The sequence below is a fragment of the Quercus robur genome, chromosome 8 (genome assembly GCF_932294415.1).
Source record: "Quercus robur chromosome 8, dhQueRobu3.1, whole genome shotgun sequence".
Taxonomy (NCBI): Eukaryota; Viridiplantae; Streptophyta; class Magnoliopsida; order Fagales; family Fagaceae; genus Quercus; species Quercus robur.
The window spans coordinates 49,704,896-49,722,589 of record NC_065541.1 but is presented as its reverse complement, the minus strand read 5'-3'; the positions used below and the strand labels follow the sequence as shown (position 1 = coordinate 49,722,589).

Sequence of the window (17,694 nt, the reverse complement as noted above, 5' to 3'; positions counted from 1 at the left end):
AGCATTCAAAATATGTCTTTAACAAGAAAATACATGCGAAATTAAATTTTGTATGTTAGGGTTTGTAAAAAAAAGATTCTTATTTGTTAGGTCTATATTTTTAGGTTGGAAAACCATGAACAATTGTAACTATTAGAATTTAGTTTATGTATTAATTTGGTATCAATTGATTAAGACAAATCAAAGTTAAAACAGAGGAAGACTCAAGAATGCAAAATATAGACTGCTACAGCTCAGAATCTTAATATCAACTCGACAGGTTGAGAGTCACTTATCTCATCCAATCGAAAAACATGAATATCAAATCTGCATTGATTCATCTGAGTTGTGTGATCTAGAGCACTTGCATCTAAAAGTCTACTATATAAGCAAGCCTCTAGCACGTTTTCCTAGAATACATAAGAGCAGTGTATTGTACACATTTGGATTTTTTCAAGCTCTCTTGAAATATCAACCAGATACCTATATGCATACAAAAGATACAATGATTAAGTGAAGTTATATCTAGTTTAAAATCAAGTTACTCGAACAAATCTTTAAGAGTGGATCTCAAAGTCACAAACAGGGAGTTTGTGTGCAACAAATTAGGAATAAAAGAGTCTGTGGATCTTGGAGCTACGTGTGTTCACATAAGTAAGTACTACTTTTTTTTTTTTTTTTATGGGAAAGTAAGTACTACATAAGGTAGCATTATATTTAGGGTTAAATCTTTTGTATAAACTTCTATTATATTATAGTGGATTTGTTGCCTAAAGGATTGACGGTTAAATCCCCTTAGTTTTTTTTTTTTTTTTTGTTTAATAGTGTAACAGTTTGTTTCATCAGTTTTCTTAGGTCATCAAATTGTTTATCTCTATGTGATCCATATGCTTGTGAAGTTAATTAATTCAGAAATAATTAATAATTGATCTAAGTAATCACTTGATAAAAGAATTGTTTAACTTTATTGTTATCGGGGCATAAACCCTAACATTGTTCAACATTTCAATCATCCTTTACCGTCAAAGAACTTCATGATCTAAATGAAATCAAAAGTGTGATAAAACTAAAAATAAAAATGGTTAGGGTCTATACCTACATGCATAGAACTTCCATTCTTGGGATGCAAGAACTTTTTCCTTCAAATTCTACACAAATTCATTTCTTGAAGTTTAGGATGAATTGTGCATTGTTGCTTCTTGTTGATCAGTTAGAGGTTCAGGTGTTACATTAGATATTTTATGAACTAGGGCTTTATTTTTTTGGTTTTATAGAATGTCAAACATTATTTCGAGTGTGTGTGGAGGGATAATATATTTAGCTTAGAATTTTTGGGCTTATGTAGAGAATTGTGTTGAGGATTTTTAAATAACCAAAACTGAAAGGGTGCTTTTGAGTTCCTCTTTTGTTGCGAAACACCTTTTAATTATAGAGGTGGAGGTTGATTCAAGCTCTCCATTTGTAGAGATACCTTAGCTCATATTTTTCCCTAACATCAAAGGGATAAGAGTGCATATTAGATTATGTGAAGAAACAACTTAGTTGATAGGGGGAGAGTTTGTTAGTTGGAAGGATGTAGTGAGATTTTTTATGTATATTTTACTCACTACTTATACTCTTGGTTTTGTAACCATTTACATACATTGCATTTTATTGATATATATGATGATGATGATGTATGTGTTTCACTCTTTATCTCACATGTGCTGTTTGTTTTCTTACTTTATGCACATGTTTCTTGTTTATATAACTTGTCTTTATTTCACACATGATGCCTTAATGGATCTTGTTTAGTGTTTTAGTTAAGACAAGTTGCAAGTCTTTCATACATTGATCTCTCTTCTTACAAAGTTTTTCAAGAACTCATAGTATTAGATAGATTTATGTACTTTCTGTGTCAATCAATTAGGGAGATTGTTAGTTAATTTTCTCTCATAATTGTTATTGTGATTTTGTCATGGATTGCCAAATGGGGATATTGTTATGGTCATATTTATTATGTATCGGCATATCCTTTGACAAAATGCATTTTACTTGTAATTGGATAGATCTAAAATGTGTTTAGGATATCAGGAAGTATATTGATAAATCAAAACAAGTGATATCATTGAAGAAATGAAGATTGAACCAAGAAACAAGTGAGGAAAAGCTTAAATAGTGAAACTCGATACTAGTCCCAACACAAGCTCGACACTAACATCTATTAAGACTTAATCAAGAATCTCAACACTAGCTCAACACCTCTCGATCTATCGAGCTATGCAGATTTAGAATTCTCAAATCAAAATTTTAGCTCATGATGACTTGGATTGTGAGATTCCGTTCACTAAACTCCTAGAGGATATAAAAGTTTTATTTTAAAGTCATCAAAGACACAAAAACTCAAATTAGAGAACTCATATACTCTTAGAGAAGTTACTGTGTTCTTATACGTCTGAGGGTTTTGTAACCAAGTACTTCCAAATCTTTAACATGTTTTGAAGTGAAGAACTTTGCATCCAACAACAAACATTAATTGCTAGGAAGTCAAACATGTATTGGGATCCGTGTATATAGGAAAAAGTCTATACAAGATCAAGTCTAATTGGGTATTAGAGTGAAGGTTCAACTGTAGATTAATATTTTAGGATAGGCTAGAGTAGTGGTAAAATTATCACTTAATTATTGATTAGTAGATTCTTGAGAATGATGACCTAAAAATCACTCAATGAGATTTTTGCCTTGCAAGAGGTTTTCCCCATTAGTTAAAAAATCACTGTATTAATTTATTTTCCTCTGCACTTTAGTTTATTTGGTGATTTGTGTGTGACCCTACGATTTGCATGTAATTTGACATAATTAATCAACTTAGGTAATTTAATTAATTAATCAGGGTCAATCTATAACCCAACACATGGCTAATTTATTTGCATATATTTAAGGATTTTGTTTCTCATGATTTAAGACTTGTTTCTTGAAATCCTTACCATTGTTACCCACTCAAACAGCGCTTGTCATGCAAGTTTTCCAACAACACCAAAGTCACATGAATTGCTTGAGAGTCATGCATTAATAAAGTTTTAAAATATCTTATACAATCTATATTTGATTTTTGCACATGATGTTTGTTTTTAGACCCCTTAAAATATAACTAGATTAACCTAGTTAATTAGCCAAGTAATTACTTAATCAAATTATTCAAATCTAGGTTAACACAAATATCATATTATAGTAAAGTGCGGAAAATAAAAAACACAACAATATGATAACCCAGAAAAACCAAACCGGTAAAAAACCTAGGGAGGATTTAACCTAACTATTCTCAAGATAAACCTAATCCACTATGAAAGAATTGAAGTTTACACAATAACGACTTAGACCACTAACATCATATTGCTACCTTGAGTAGGAAACTTACTACTATGACCATGTGACAGCTCCGAGTTCACGGACTACTTCTTTCTTAGATTCCCAGTAAGTACAAGCACTATCGCCTGTGTATCTTTAAGCTCTTGAAAGTAGTAACTGAATTGATCACCAAGTTCTTGACATCAATCTTGAGATTGGAAACCCTAAGTGTATATGAAGGCAAATACCTCTAGATCTCACAAAAGATTCACACACATAGCATAAAGAGACATAAAACCCTACATGTCAAATCGGGCTTGGGTTGAGTTGAAAATTCTGTAGAAAAAATAATCTGCACGACTTTCAATCGATCGAGTCTAATTCTCGATTGATTGAGCCAGGCAGATTTACACAGTAAATCCTGCAGTAACTCAATTCCAACTTTACATAAAAACACATACTTTGAGCAAGTCTAAACAAGACTAAAATGTTTTGATCATGGTTTGCCAACATTACAAAATGAAGTTCTAATACATTATTTTATAATTCTTTAGAACCTAACAAACTCCCTCTTTGGCAATCCGTGACAAAACATAAACTAAACAAATTGCTCAAAGTTACATAAAAATAGCCCATTACAAAAATATTTCCCAAGACAACAAATTCAACCTAACTATCATTTATCAGTTGCAAGTGTAGACAACAGCACAACTGAATCAACAGAGACTTAAGCAAGGATATAACAAGGGAGAGAAGCTAAGGCCATTGGCCCCAGGAGATCTAATTTTGAGGAAGGTAGTAGGGACAGTCAAGGGCCCGGCCTAGGGAAAGCTAGGTCCCAATTGTGAAGGCCCCTATAGAATAATATCGGTGGCTGGTATTGGAGCTTATTATATGGAAGACTTGGATGAAAAGGTAGTTCCACATCCTTGGAATGTAAATAATCTAAGGTGTTATTATTATTAATGATATGAAGTTCTTTTTATTCATATATGGTTCATTTATGCCTTACTATGGTTGTGAGTAAAGTGGTGGTTGCTTAAGTAAAAAGTTTCTAAGTGTTAAACAGAACCTCGTTCTTGTTCGACTCCTGGATCAAAAACTTTAGGTAAATTAACTTTTGTGGAAAATAGTTTCTAAGTGTTAAACAAAACCTCGGTCTTGTTCCACTCCTCGGGTCACAAACCTTAGGTAAATTGACCTTTGTGGAAAAAGTTACTAAGTGTTAAACAGAACCACGGTCTTGTTTAACTCCTCAGGTAACAAACCATGGGTAAATTAACCTTTGTGGAAAAAGTTTTTAAGTGTTAAACAGAACCTCGATCTTATTTGACTCCTCGGGTCACAAACCTTGGGTAAATTAACCTCTGTGGAAAAAAATTTCTAAGTGTTAAACGGTATCTCGGTCTTATTCAACTCCTTAGGTCACAAATCTTGGGTAAATTAACATTTGTGGAAAAAAGTTTCCAAGTGTTAAACAGAATCTCGATCTTGTTCAACTCCTCGGGTCACAAATCTTGGGTAAATTAACCTTTGTGGAAAAAGTTTTTAAGTGTTAAATAGAACCTCAGTCTTTTTCAACTCCTCGGGTCACAAACCTTGGGTAAATTAACCTTTGTGGAAAAAGTTTCTAAGTGTTAAACAAAATCTTGGTCTTGTTTGGCTCCTCGGGTCACAAACCTTGGACAAGTTAGCATTTACATGGAATTTCCTAAGTCTTGGATAAAACCATAAGTCTTATGTGCTTCCTCGGGTTACAAGCTCAAGGCAAATTGGTCTTTTAGCATTTTAAGTCCAAGGTACGGTAAGTGTTGTTTGAAATTTTTACTAAGTGTCAAAATATGGTTACAAATCGCCCTAAGTGTTAGTTTAGTAACTTCCTCAAAGTTCATTTCATGTTGAATAGGATAGTGAGGGTAATTAATTAAGTTAGTTAAATGTTAGTATGTTATAGATAAAAAAAAATAATAATAAAGCAGGTGATATACTCAAACAGATTAAACTTAGATGGATGAAAATTTATAAAGTAAAAGTTGGGTGTTTTCATTAAAGTTTAGGAGTTGGATTACAATAGAAGGAAAAGGGGCATCAACTAAATTTAAGCCCAATTACAAAATTGACTAATTGTATCTTAACCTAGGACTCAATTATGTTGATGTTTCTTTATCCTTCCCTTCCTCTTTTACTTTCTCCTTTTCCTTCTTCTTCCTCTTCAGCTATCCCACTTCAATTGCTTCTTCTGTCTCCACGTCCATAACAGCTACTAGAGATGGCTACTCTTGCCCTTTCTCTGTAGTAGATGTGGTAGCTGGGGTAGTAGCAAGCTAGACTGAGTTAGAGGCAGAGGTAGAGCCAGGATCAGCTGAGGGCTGAGAAAGGCTAGGGGCCAGGTGCTAGGTTGGGGGGTAATACACTCTATCAAGGGCTCTAAGCTTTGATTCAGTGCTAATCCCAACTACAGTGAAGGCTTGACCCTATACCTTAAGGCAAAAGGCTCGAGTGACATCCTTGAGTTGGACAGTCTTAATCATGCTCGCATCATAGGCCGCCTGCTCGGCCTTAGCCCTCTCGTCATCCTTTGCCTCCAGCTGCTTTTGTTGCTATTTAACCTTCACCATGGTTGAGGCCAGTTGGTTTTCAGCTTTCTTTTGAGCCTCTAGGGACTCTATAACTTATTTCTCATAGTTGGCCAAGGCAGCCTCAACATTCTTTTGAGAATTCTCTACTTCGGTTAGTTGGGAGAGAGTCTTTTTGAGCTTCTTATTAGTCTCTTCATGGGCCCTCTCAGCTGCTCCCAGCTTGCCTTCAGCCTCGTGAGCCTGACCAAGGGCGTGGTCCTTCTATTCTTCAGCCACAAAGGCTACTTGTATAGACTACCAAATTACTAAGGGTCAGGATTTATACATGTTTTATGTTAAGTTATACAAAGAAGAAGGTGATTATATACCTTGGCAAGATCTCTTTTTAGTGACAGGAAGACCTCATGCTTCTAAAAGGACCGGAGCTCCTACATGTCCTCGGGTAAAATGAGGGCCTTTTCTAGGCATTCAGCTAGGATGCCCGACCTACCCTTCTGGGTATCCCTGAGGTTGGCATTATCCATGATAGGGTTCCCTGAACTTAGCACAAAAGAAGGCCTCCAAGCAGAGGCCTTTGGCTATTGCTCCCCTTCAGTTCCTTAGGAGGCCCTAGAGGGAACACTTTTCTTTTCCTGAGCCCTAGTAGTTCGGGCTTCCTTGTTTGGGGGTTGCTAGGAAAAACGTGTAACTTCCCCCTCTTCAGTGTCCTCAGATCCTTTGCCCCCTTGTACTTTTTTTCCTTTTTTTATCCACGGCGTCACCAGAAGACGTGCCCGTGGGGGCAGGAGTTGGTGGTCAGGGGACCATAGGAATTGCTGGGGAGGCACCCCCAGCATAAGCAATGAGCAGTGCTAGCAAATCTAGGGTCTTTTCCTCAAGCACCATCCCTTCAGGTATGCTGGCTTCCTCTTGGCTAGTGCTTACTTGAGCAGGGAGTAAGTGGTGTTAGGAGGTATTAGGAAGGTCTTCGGAGTCCTCTTGCTAGTAGAAGACTTCAAAGTCCCTATCTTTCATTTCCTAGACAAGTTCGGGAATGGACTCCTAAACTTCGTTGTCTGAAGGAATGGGAGGCTCCTAGGAGTAGAGAAGTTTGGTTACAAGTGGGGCTGGGAGTTGAGCATCTTGGGTTCTAGCTAGAGGAGGTTTTGTTAACAGAAAACTGGGGACTGCTACGTCGATCAACGCTAGCTTGGGGTCTTTAGCTCTAATCACGTGCTTAGGACCTTGGAAACACTTGGAAATAGGGGTGAAACCGACGATCACGTGTACCACCCGAAGCTGACCATCCTTATGAAGGAAAATTGTTGATCTCAGGATTTGGTTGAGTTTAGGAAAGTTTACGAAGTTCTTGTTCAAGGTGGTGTAATGTTCGTCTGTAAGTGAACAAATAGCATAAGTCATAAAAATAAATAAATAAATAAAACTTTACGGAAATTTTATTGATGTAAGAAAAACCCTACACACATCTAATGTTTATGGGAATCCTACCTGGTTCCCCCTTTTGGGTGGGACAATGCAAACCATCATGTCAGTCTCCCGAGACGATGAGGAAGTCCTTGTCCATGGTCTTGTTGGGCTCAGGCATACAAGAGATTAGCCTAACGGAAGGTACCTTCCATTTAATATAATAATTTATTTCCTTCCCTTTTTGGCAATTGTATACCCAGTTTACGTCATGCCATGTAAGGTTGATCCCCATTTTACGGTTTATCATATCTACGCTACCTAGAACCCTAAAAATGTTGGGGGTGCATTGGGTAGGAGACAGCCTATAGTTCATAAGGAAGTCTCTAGTAACCCTACCCATAGGGATTTCCATCCCGCCTTCTATAAAGGCGATCATTGGAATTACTACTAAGCCGAGAGGTCTATTCAAGACCAACCACTCGCCCAATTTGCAGTGTCGGAGTTCAACACCGTTAGGGATCCTATATTGAGCCCTAAAAGCGGCCATGCCTTCGGGGGTATCCACTAACCTAGCAAATCTACCCATGGAAACTTATAGTATAGGCAATAAGGAGTCTAAGTATAAGAGTAAAATAAATTTAGAAGCACCTATAAGCAATGAAAGAATCTCTGCTCGGACTACTGCTTCAACAAAAAATGGCTAAATGAGTAAATGGAGAAGATTTAGCCTCACCCTCTCCTTATATAGAGGTAAAAAATGAGTGGTAAAGTTCCCGCTCATAAATACGAGTAAATGAGGACCGTAGGATCATCATCGTACTGTAGAACGTAAGGGGACAAGCAGCTGCCTGACACAATAAATATGAGATCGTGGATTTTGAAGCGCCAAGGACGTGCTAGAGACATTTGAAGAGACGTTGTCACATGGGAACGAGTTTAGCACGTATCACGTGGAAAAGGTATGACAAAAACCTTACTTTTTACCTCAGGGTTAATAGCAAGGTTTTAGGGGACTATTGTGGGGGCCCAAGGACCAAGGAAAGGTTCGATAAGCTATTATCGTCATTATTAAGGCATCATAAGCCCGAAGAGGGAATCCACTCGAGGATGGGAGGGGAAGAGACAAGAGACTTCTGAGAAGTCCAGATGAGGAGGATGAGGTGTAGAGAGAGAATCATGGAAATTAGGGGAAGTCTCCAGTGAGAGTTATCCTACTGCCTCCACATTAAATGACTGACAACAAATTTATCAACTACATTGATGAGGAAGTGACTTGAACAGTGGAATTCACAACTAAGTAGCTCATTCTACCACTTTCAACAAAAATTTAAGGGGACAAGTGTCATAGTGAGAGCTTGGGTAGGTGGAGATGGAGGGCCAAGATGTAAAGGGTTAAGAAGTATATAAGGAAAAGGGACTTCCAAGTGAAAGGGATCCAGAAAAAAAACAAGGGAAAGAGAGAAACTAGAACAAGAGTATTGAGAAAAGAAAGTAAACATTGTATCATTATGTGTAAGAATTGCCTCCTCGGGCAAGCTTGTGATAAGCCTTATATGTACATAAACTCTGTTTAACCCACTCTCTTACAAATATCTATTAATTTGGGTCTAGTTGAGCCGCACAATCCTCACTACTCTAAGTGGGCTTGTGCTGTTTGATTTTTGTGTCCCTGCATTTTTATTTTATTTTATTTAATAGGGGTATGGTTGTAAATTTATACAAACTTTATTTTCTATTCTCTCATATTTATTCTCAACCAAATAAAAGATTTTTCCATCCTTCCATTTTTTCATACATTAACCAAACTCCAAGAGGGGGAAAACTAAAATATTTTCTATTCTCCCACTTTTTCCTTCTAACAAAACGAAGCCTTAAAGTTCAAAATTTTTTTCATTTTTTTCCCTTCATGTGCTATTTGTTTTCATACTATCTCTTTATATTTCAAAATTTTAATTTTGACATTTCATGTTTGATTCAATTTTCTATTTGGCCTTTTACATTTCAAAATTTTCATTTTCATAAAGGACTAAAAGTGAAAAGTTAAATTGAAAAATTTTAAACCTAAAAAGCCAATATAAAAATGAATCAAATATAAAAAGACTAAATTGAAAATTTTGAAACATAAATAGAGTTAAATTGAAAACAAATCCAAAATTTAACAACCAAAAATATACTTAGGCCATTTAATTCCGTAGAGATGTGATGTGAGTTGGTATAACCTTCCTCAACTAACAAACAACTCTAGTACTGTAATCTAAACTTGGCCTGGTAAAATCAAGTAAGAGAAACACTGTCCCAAGAATCCTACTAGTTCGGGCAATTGAAATGATCCAACGAGATAATGACCAAATGAAAAACGAGACCAAGATGATGATCCACAGTTTGACCAGTCTAATAAAAAAGCAACCTGCCAACTAGGATCCCAACAATGACTTGATAGTATTATTAGTCTACGAACCACATGATTTGATTTGAGAAAGATGTAATAAAATAAGTGATAGAAATTGAGGACCACCGTGGATGATCCACCACTGGATATGCTGTACTAGTTTCAGCCAGCACGTGACAGCATGAGAGGTGGCCAGTTGTTTCTGAGCAGAAAGTGAGAAGCACAAAGCCTTTTTTTTATCCAGTTAAAAGAAAAAAAAAAAAAAAAGGGCTTTTGGTTTTGTTTGGTTCCTTTTAAAAACACTTTTGGTTATTGTGCAAACCATCAACGTGCTCTCGTGCCTCTCAACTCTCGACGTTCTCCTCGATATCACTCAGTCGGCCACTGCTCCTCCCCGACCCATTTTTTTCTCACGTCCTGACTATTCTATCTCTCTCTCTAGTCTCTATATATATATATATAATTATAAGATAATAAATACATACATATATAAAAAAGCTGCTGATGTACTTTCTGACACCCCCATTAACTGTAGTCCATGACCATGACCGCAGAAAGATCACTAAACCACATGCTCTGTTATAAATGTAGATATAGTAAAGGTTACAGATGACCCCATTCCTTTGCCCAGAGATAATTTAAAGACTGTAGCCAAAAATAGCCTGTTTTTTGTGTTCAAAACGGAGGGACTTGGTCATTCTCCTTTGTTTTGTTTTGTACTTACCCTCTTATATGTTAACCCCCCCCCCCCCCCCCCCCCCCCCCCCAACAAAAAAAAAAAAAAAAAACCTAAAAAAAAAAAAAAATGCAAAACTTACCTTCAATTTTTTATCAAAATTCATTTCAATTTTCTAATTTTGTTTTTGTTTATTTTAATACTCTAACTTTCAAGTTTATTCAATTAAAATTTTTTCATCAATTTTCGTTAACTGTTGAGATTAATTTTCCAATTTTAAAAATTTTTCTTCAAATTAATTAAATTAAAAAAAAATCAATTGTGTGGGTCAAAATGTACTGCTTAGTAAGAATTACTCAAATGAATATCACAATTAATAGGATGGGTCAAGAGTTTAATAAAGAAAAAGAAAACTCCAAATGGATTGCGATAGAAAACTCTTAGGTCGAAAAAAATTATCAATATCCTTGGAAGGCCCGAGGAGGCGTTGGATTAATACAGCTTTTCTCTCTTACTTTAAAGTTCACACTTTAACACTTTTTTTTCTTATCTTTATGGATCACTTGATAATGTGCTTCCCCTACCGTCCATCTATAGAGTGGATATTTGCGTGATGGGATTTTTTTAGTTGGTTACAAGGGTGATGGGATTTGGTGATTGAATTTTTAATTTTGTTGCAATTATGGTTGCGATATTGCCATGAGAGACAAATGCTTCATGACTCCCATTCCATCTTGACTATTCAAATTTGCATTTTTTTTTTAAGTAAAACTCTTCTCTTCGAACGTTTGGAAGAGGCAACAGGGACTCATCTCTTTAAAAGACAAGATCTAAAGACGGTTATTTTTTGAGATAAGTTTCAAATGGTTCTATTTTGTTCCTTTTAAAAAAGTTTTATTAAGTAAAAAACGCCCTGAAAATTTAGTTAGCATTCACGTGTTACAATTGAAATTTATCACGTATTTAGTTTTTTTTTTTTTTTTTTTTTTTTTTTTTTTTTTTTTTAAAAAAAGTGAGGTTAGAATAAATTGAAAATTTAAATGAACTTTTAAAATGATTCAAAATACCAAATAAGCAAACTTTTTTAGCCAAAAATGCTAGAGGCACTGAAAATGTTCATAAAATTTTCACCCTCCTCTCAAATTTGTACTGCAATGGGACCTAGGTGATGTAAATGCTTGTGAGCAGGGGCGGAGTCAGGGGGGGTCGAGAGGGGGCACTTGCCCCCCCTGACCCTGCCCAAAATTTTCCTTTTTTATGTATCAAAATTTTATATTCATATCTTTTTTTACTTTATTAATATTTTTTTAAGTTCAAAATTTATAAAAAAAAAAAATGATAAAAAGTAAACTTAAATAAAGAAGAAAAAGTCTTAATTGAAGAGATGAAAATACCATCCAAAAAAAAAAAAAGTTTCCTTTCAAAAGTATTAAGCAATAAAATTTGGAAACAATTACATGAAAAATTCCATAAAATATATAAGGGGATTATTTTATTGGCTATATATTAAAAAAAAAACTAATAAAATATACAAAATATAATGATATGCAATGATTTTAGGGGATCTTTCAATATCGAATGATCACTTACTATTCATATTACTGGCATTTAATTGTCAAGTTTGGTTAATATTTTGTATATATGATGCATATGTTGTATGCTACATACACAATATGTATTTGTTTATGGAAACACATGTATATTAGTTATAAATTTTGCCCCCCCTAAGGTCAAATCCTGGCTCCGCCACTGCTTGTGAGTGGGAAGTAAAAAAGTCTATGTATTTTTTTGGTGGCTCTAGCACTATGCAAATATATATTATGTTTCGGGTGTATACGTTCAACTCTCTCATAACAAGTTGTACCCATACACTAGTAGATCCCATGCATAACGTGTTGTAAAAGGCTATGTGTATACATTTGAAACTTGATATGCTCTCTCCTAACATTACTTTATTTTTTTTTTTTTTTTGATGAACTACTTATTTAAAAAAAAAAGAAAAGAAAATCAGTGGACCTATAATAACCTATTCTCACCTGTAAATTTATCTAATTAGAGTACAAAATTGATAAGCCCACTACTTCAAACTATTTACGTGCTCAAGAAATAATTTCATTAGTGAAGGCTTGATCATTATTTTGTCTAGTACTTCTCACAATTTTAAATTCGAAATCTAGAAAATTCAATATATTTTGACTAGAAAAATATAAGAATTTTTTTTTTAATAATATGAAAAAGAACATTATTAAAAGAAACTTAAATACGCAAAACGATGGAATAAGAACATAAACAAAAGCCTACATTGTGGATGCCACAATGGTAACATTAAAGTGGAGGAAGCCACTCTGATCACTCTATTCTACCTTTTTATTTGGAGCTAGTAATATGACAATGATTTTGTATAAAATTCATGTTTTATCTGGTTCAATAAGATATTGTCATACTAACATTTTACTTAAATATTTTTCTCTATATATATTTATTTATTTATTTATTTATTTATTGAGAAATAAACACACACATGAGGGAAAGGAAAATGAATTCTCACATAAAAGTATATTACAATTCCATTAAAAACTCAATATATTTTACTACACCTAATAACACAATATTATTCTTTAAATAAAACCTAAAATATGATGTTTATTAAAATGTTATCTTACGTGGTTAGATGCATTTATGTTTTACTAATAAGATGATGTAGCATGTTTTTAGAAAATGTAAACCAAAACATTTACACCAAATTCCCATAAAATTTAACCTCTTTTATTTATTAATGATAAAAAAGTCTACATACTGAAAATATAATAAAATTTGAATAATTTATGAGCACTGGGAGAATAATTTATGAGCTGAATTTTTTATGACAATTTATGAGCTGATTTTGATGACATGAAGCGTGAGTTCAGCCCCACAGAAGCTTTGCTATCGCTTCCAGGAACAGATGCAATCATGCAATGCAATAGATAGATTCTTTCTCAGCTCATCTCAACAGTTAGCACGTCAGTCTGCAGTTTCATCCTCATTCACATTTCCCATATATTTTCCTTTTAAAAAAAAAAAAAAATTTATTTCTTGATAAATGAAATGCTCTCAGACTCAGACTATTATACTCTCTCTTTCTCTCTCCTATATCTCTCATACACAAGGAAACACCTCACATGCACGGTTAAAGAGGTGGGCGCTATTGTACAAACCAGAGAGCGCATCATCTTTCTTTTAACTCTCAAAAGTTCTCTCTGGTCTTTGTCATCTATTTTAGCAGCTTAGCTGTAAATGCAGCTCGGATTTTTTTACCTCATTTTTTGATGGGGAAGAAGGGAGGCACTTCATGGTTAACTGCAGTCAAAAGAGCTTTCAGATCTCCTACTAAAGATGATGATGAAAAGGTCTGTGCCTCACTAAGTCTCAAAAATTCAACGTTCTTTCGCTTCTTGATCTGTTTAACAACATCTTCTAACTGGGTCTTTTTTGTTTTTTTTAGCAGAAGAGAGAAAAGCGAAGATGGCCATTCAGGAAACCCACAAACCAAGAAACAGTAGCACATCAGGAAACCCAGCAACCAAAGCCCACGCCTGACTCCACTGTTGCACCGGCGATCCATGAGTCGACAGCGACGGCAGCTGCGGAGCGAAAGCATGCGCTTGAGGTGGCGGTGGCCACCGCCGAGGCTGCAATGGCCACAGCCCAAGCGGCGGTGGAGGTGGCTCGGCTGTCCAGGCCTGCTAATCAAGCTAAACAGCACAAATCTGCCATAGTTATTCAGACAGCTTTTAGGGGATATTTGGTAAGCCAAATATAGATCTAAGTCTAACCCTCTATTTTTTATAGTTGAAGAGACTATTTAGTAGTATTTAGCATTGCGCGTGTTGTACTTGTAGGCGAGGAGAGCACTTCGTGCGCTTAAGGGCTTAGTAAAGTTACAAGCTTTAGTGAGAGGTCATAATGTTAGAAAGCAAGCGAAGATGACTCTTAAGTGCATGCAAGCACTGGTTCGTGTGCAATCTAGGGTGCTTGACCAGCGTATGAGGCTCTCTCATGAAGGCAGCAGAAAATCTACATTCAGTGACACAAACAGCGTTTGGGAGTCGAGGTATCTTCAAGACATTTCAGACAGGAAATCAGTTGTAAGTTTGGTTTTTGATCCTAAGTCAACGTCTTAGTCAATGTTTTGGAAGGACTTTTCTTGTTCTGTAAAAAGTGGAATGATTTTAAAACAAACCCAAGCCCCTTTTTCCTGTTTCCAAAATGTCAATCAAACAGAAATGTTTCTTATTGTGGTTTTTGACACTATTGAGCTTCTAAGATTTAAGTATTTCAAAGTTAATTTGTGGGTATTTCACAGTCAAGAGAAGTAAGTAGCATAGCTGATGATTGGGACGACAGGCCACACACAGTTGAGGAAGTGAAAGCTATGTTGCGGCAAAGAAAGGAAGCTGCAATGAAGCGTGAAAAGACATTGTCTCAGGCCTTTTCTCAACAGGTTTCATACACTACTCTGTCTCACTCTCACACTCATTTTCAATGCCTCCTCTGTTTTACTCTTGTTATATCCGTGAGTTAATTAGTCCTATTTTGAAATTTCCACACCCATTCATAGATTTGGAGGTCTGGTAGGAGCCCATCAGTTGGCAATGAAGATGAGCTCGAAGAGAGACCCAAATGGCTGGACCGGTGGATGGCCACAAAGCCATGGGATACCCGGGGAAGAGCCTCAACTGATCAAAGAGACCCCATCAAAACCGTGGAAATGGATACAGCCCAGCCTTACTCATACTTGGCACCTAATTCACGGAGACCAAATCAAAATCAACATCATCAACAACAAAGACCCAGTTCGCCACTCCATAGAAATCCCCAAAATCTGCACCCTCACCACTCCCCTGTCACACCCTCACCATCGAAAACCCGGCCTATCCAAGTCCGGTCAGCGAGCCCTCGTTGCTCTAGAGAAGATAGAAATTACCCTACATCTCAAACACCAAGCTTAAGGTCCAACTATTATTACAATGGTAATGTACATCCACATGCTGTCAGGGGTGGGGCAAGTAGTAGTGCAAGTGGTGGTTCTACATTGCCTAATTACATGGCTGCAACCGAGTCTGCTAAGGCTCGCGTGAGGTCTCAGAGTGCACCGAGGCAGAGGCCATCAACGCCGGAGAGGGAGCGAGTTGGATCAGCAAAGAAAAGGCTCTCATTTCCGGCACCACCAGACCCTTATAGTGTGGGAATGGGGTATGGATGTTATGGGCATAACTTGAGGAGTCCAAGCTTTAAGAGTGTTAGTGGAGCACATTTTGGGTTGGAGCAACAGTCTAACTATTCATCATGCTGCACTGATAGCTTTGGGGGTGAGATTTCTCCTTCTTCAACCAGTGACCTTAGAAGGTGGTTGAGGTGATTAATGGCGGGTATTGATGATAGGATATGAGCTTTGACTTAATGACTTTTTAAGGTTTTCAATTTAATTTGAGTGTGATAGATATGTAGTTCTGATCAGAAAAGGAGATACCCAGATGCAGTTGGGATTTGGCGTAGGGAGTAGAGTGTGAAGTATTTATTGGATAGGTAGTTGGAAAATTCAAGTGGTAATTTTTGTTTCTTTCATATTTTTATTTGAAGTTGAAGATAAAAGTGAGGTCTATTGCATGCTCTGCTTTGTCCTGTTTTTGTCTTAACCTCGGAAAAATTAATAATAATAAATCACCTAACATCCTTTAACTTGTATACTCCAAAGTTTAACCATAAATTATTGGTAAATGTTTCCCACTATTTCTTTGACAGGAGATGAATAGAAATAAATGGAATGTTAGCTGTGTGGGAGTTTTAATGGAAGTTTTTATGGAAGGATAAGATCATTCAGTTGTTTGAAAGAAGATTAAATGGAAGAGAATAGAATAGGTAAAAAGGAAACAATCATTTATCTTTATTATTTTAAAACTTCAAATTTTTATTCCACCTGAAATTGGAGGGAACAAAATCTTGTTTAATGAAATTTTCACTAAAACTGTTTAAATATATAGGTCTTATAGTAATATAATATTGTTATTAAATGAGTCTATTTATTTATTTTTTCTATTTTATTTTTAAACAAGATTATTTACCTTTTATTTTTTTATTTTAAAACATCTAAATAAGATTATTTTATTTTGTTCAACTGCTTAAATATTTTTTATTTCATTCTATTATTTAAATATATTCCATTCAATTTCTTTACAAACTCCCCGAGGAAGTGATAAAAGACACCTCGTGTTGCATCTAATGGAAGAAACAGAAATTAATGGACCTTTGCATCTAATGTAAGAAACAGAAATTAATGGACCTTCAGCAGCTGTTGGAGCCATCTTACATTTAACAGGCTTTTAAATTGCAGTTATATTTCAGTCGTTCCCGAAAATTGTATTGTTGCGTTTATGGGAGCCCAATTAAAGGTGCAGCCTTGCCTGACAAAATAGGAACCGAAATGGGGTGCGTAATGATTTGTACTAGTCTTTTCTTCACTGAAATTCATAATGATCGTGAAGTTGATTGTTACTTAACCTCCGGAGCCTTCTTCATATATAGGACAAACTAGTAAAAGAACCTTCTGCATTGGCTATTATGAGATGTCCTACGAAATTGTAGCTCCCAAGTTAAAAGAGCAACGCAATAACTTGGAAATTGAGAAATCATGATGACCCGGAAGTGCTCGAAAAAAATAAATCATATTCATTCATGAAATTGTCGCACCCAAAAGTCTGAACAACAAGCTTTATCAAATCAAAAAAAAAAAAAATTTTAAGGGCTGAAAATTTTTGAACATGAAGCCCGTATTTCATGAACTAAGCAATACGGATTTGCAGGAGATTCCTTTCTTCATAGCAGAAAAAAGAATTAAAAAAAGAAAAGAAAAAGGGATTTGCAGAGGCTCTAAAGTCTAAACCAAATCCAATGGAATATCTTTACTATTATTTACCTTTGTTGCCACATATAAAAACCAGCTATAGCAAGAAAGCAATTAATGAATTGGCAGCCATGTATGAATGATTCTAATAGCTCATAGGGGTCCATTTCAGGATCATATTTACTTTTTCAGGATCATATTTACTTGATTCTGATGGGTCATATTAGCCCATTAAGTCTCTCCTTTATGCTGTTGGCACTATGTCATGCTTCTACTTCCCGACTCTTGCTGGTGCAGTGATGTCACAGTCTCCAAATCCATCTGTCTGGTTTAGCTAGTCCCTATCAAAAGATATTCACTTGAGACCAAGCGAACTAATCTTTACCTAAATAACATGCATTAAGTACTTTGAGAAGTTTGGAGTTCATACTATTCTACTTTCTTCATGAGCTGT

At 35.7% G+C, this 17,694-nt stretch overlaps 1 protein-coding gene across 2 annotated transcripts; it reads left to right on the top strand.

The window, feature by feature from the left end:
- Positions 1-13,447: 13,447 nt before the first annotated feature.
- Positions 13,448-16,011, top strand: LOC126696839 (protein IQ-DOMAIN 17). 2 transcript variants are annotated; one of them, XM_050393564.1, is made up of 5 exons: positions 13,448-13,746; positions 13,842-14,144; positions 14,239-14,484; positions 14,703-14,840; positions 14,958-16,011. In XM_050393564.1, the coding sequence occupies exons 1-5, from the start codon at positions 13,666-13,668 to the stop codon at positions 15,756-15,758; spliced, it is 1,569 nt and encodes a 522-aa protein (XP_050249521.1). In that variant the 5' UTR covers positions 13,448-13,665; the 3' UTR covers positions 15,759-16,011. The 2 variants fall into 2 exon arrangements, with proteins under 2 accessions (XP_050249521.1, XP_050249522.1); XM_050393565.1 differs by having other exon boundaries at positions 13,449-13,746; positions 13,845-14,144.
- Positions 16,012-17,694: the final 1,683 nt, after the last annotated feature.

What these genes read in the sequence shown, in the direction of transcription:
- LOC126696839 (XM_050393564.1), top strand. Translation starts at nt 13,666, where the DNA reads ATGGGGAAGAAGGGAGGCACTTCATGGTTAACTGCAGTCAAAAGAGCT. An exon ending in CTAAAGATGATGATGAAAAG is followed by an intron (nt 13,747 to 13,841) that starts GTCTGTGCCTCA and finishes TGTTTTTTTTAG; the next exon opens with CAGAAGAGAGAAAAGCGAAG. An exon ending in CAGCTTTTAGGGGATATTTG is followed by an intron (nt 14,145 to 14,238) that starts GTAAGCCAAATA and finishes TTGTACTTGTAG; the next exon opens with GCGAGGAGAGCACTTCGTGC.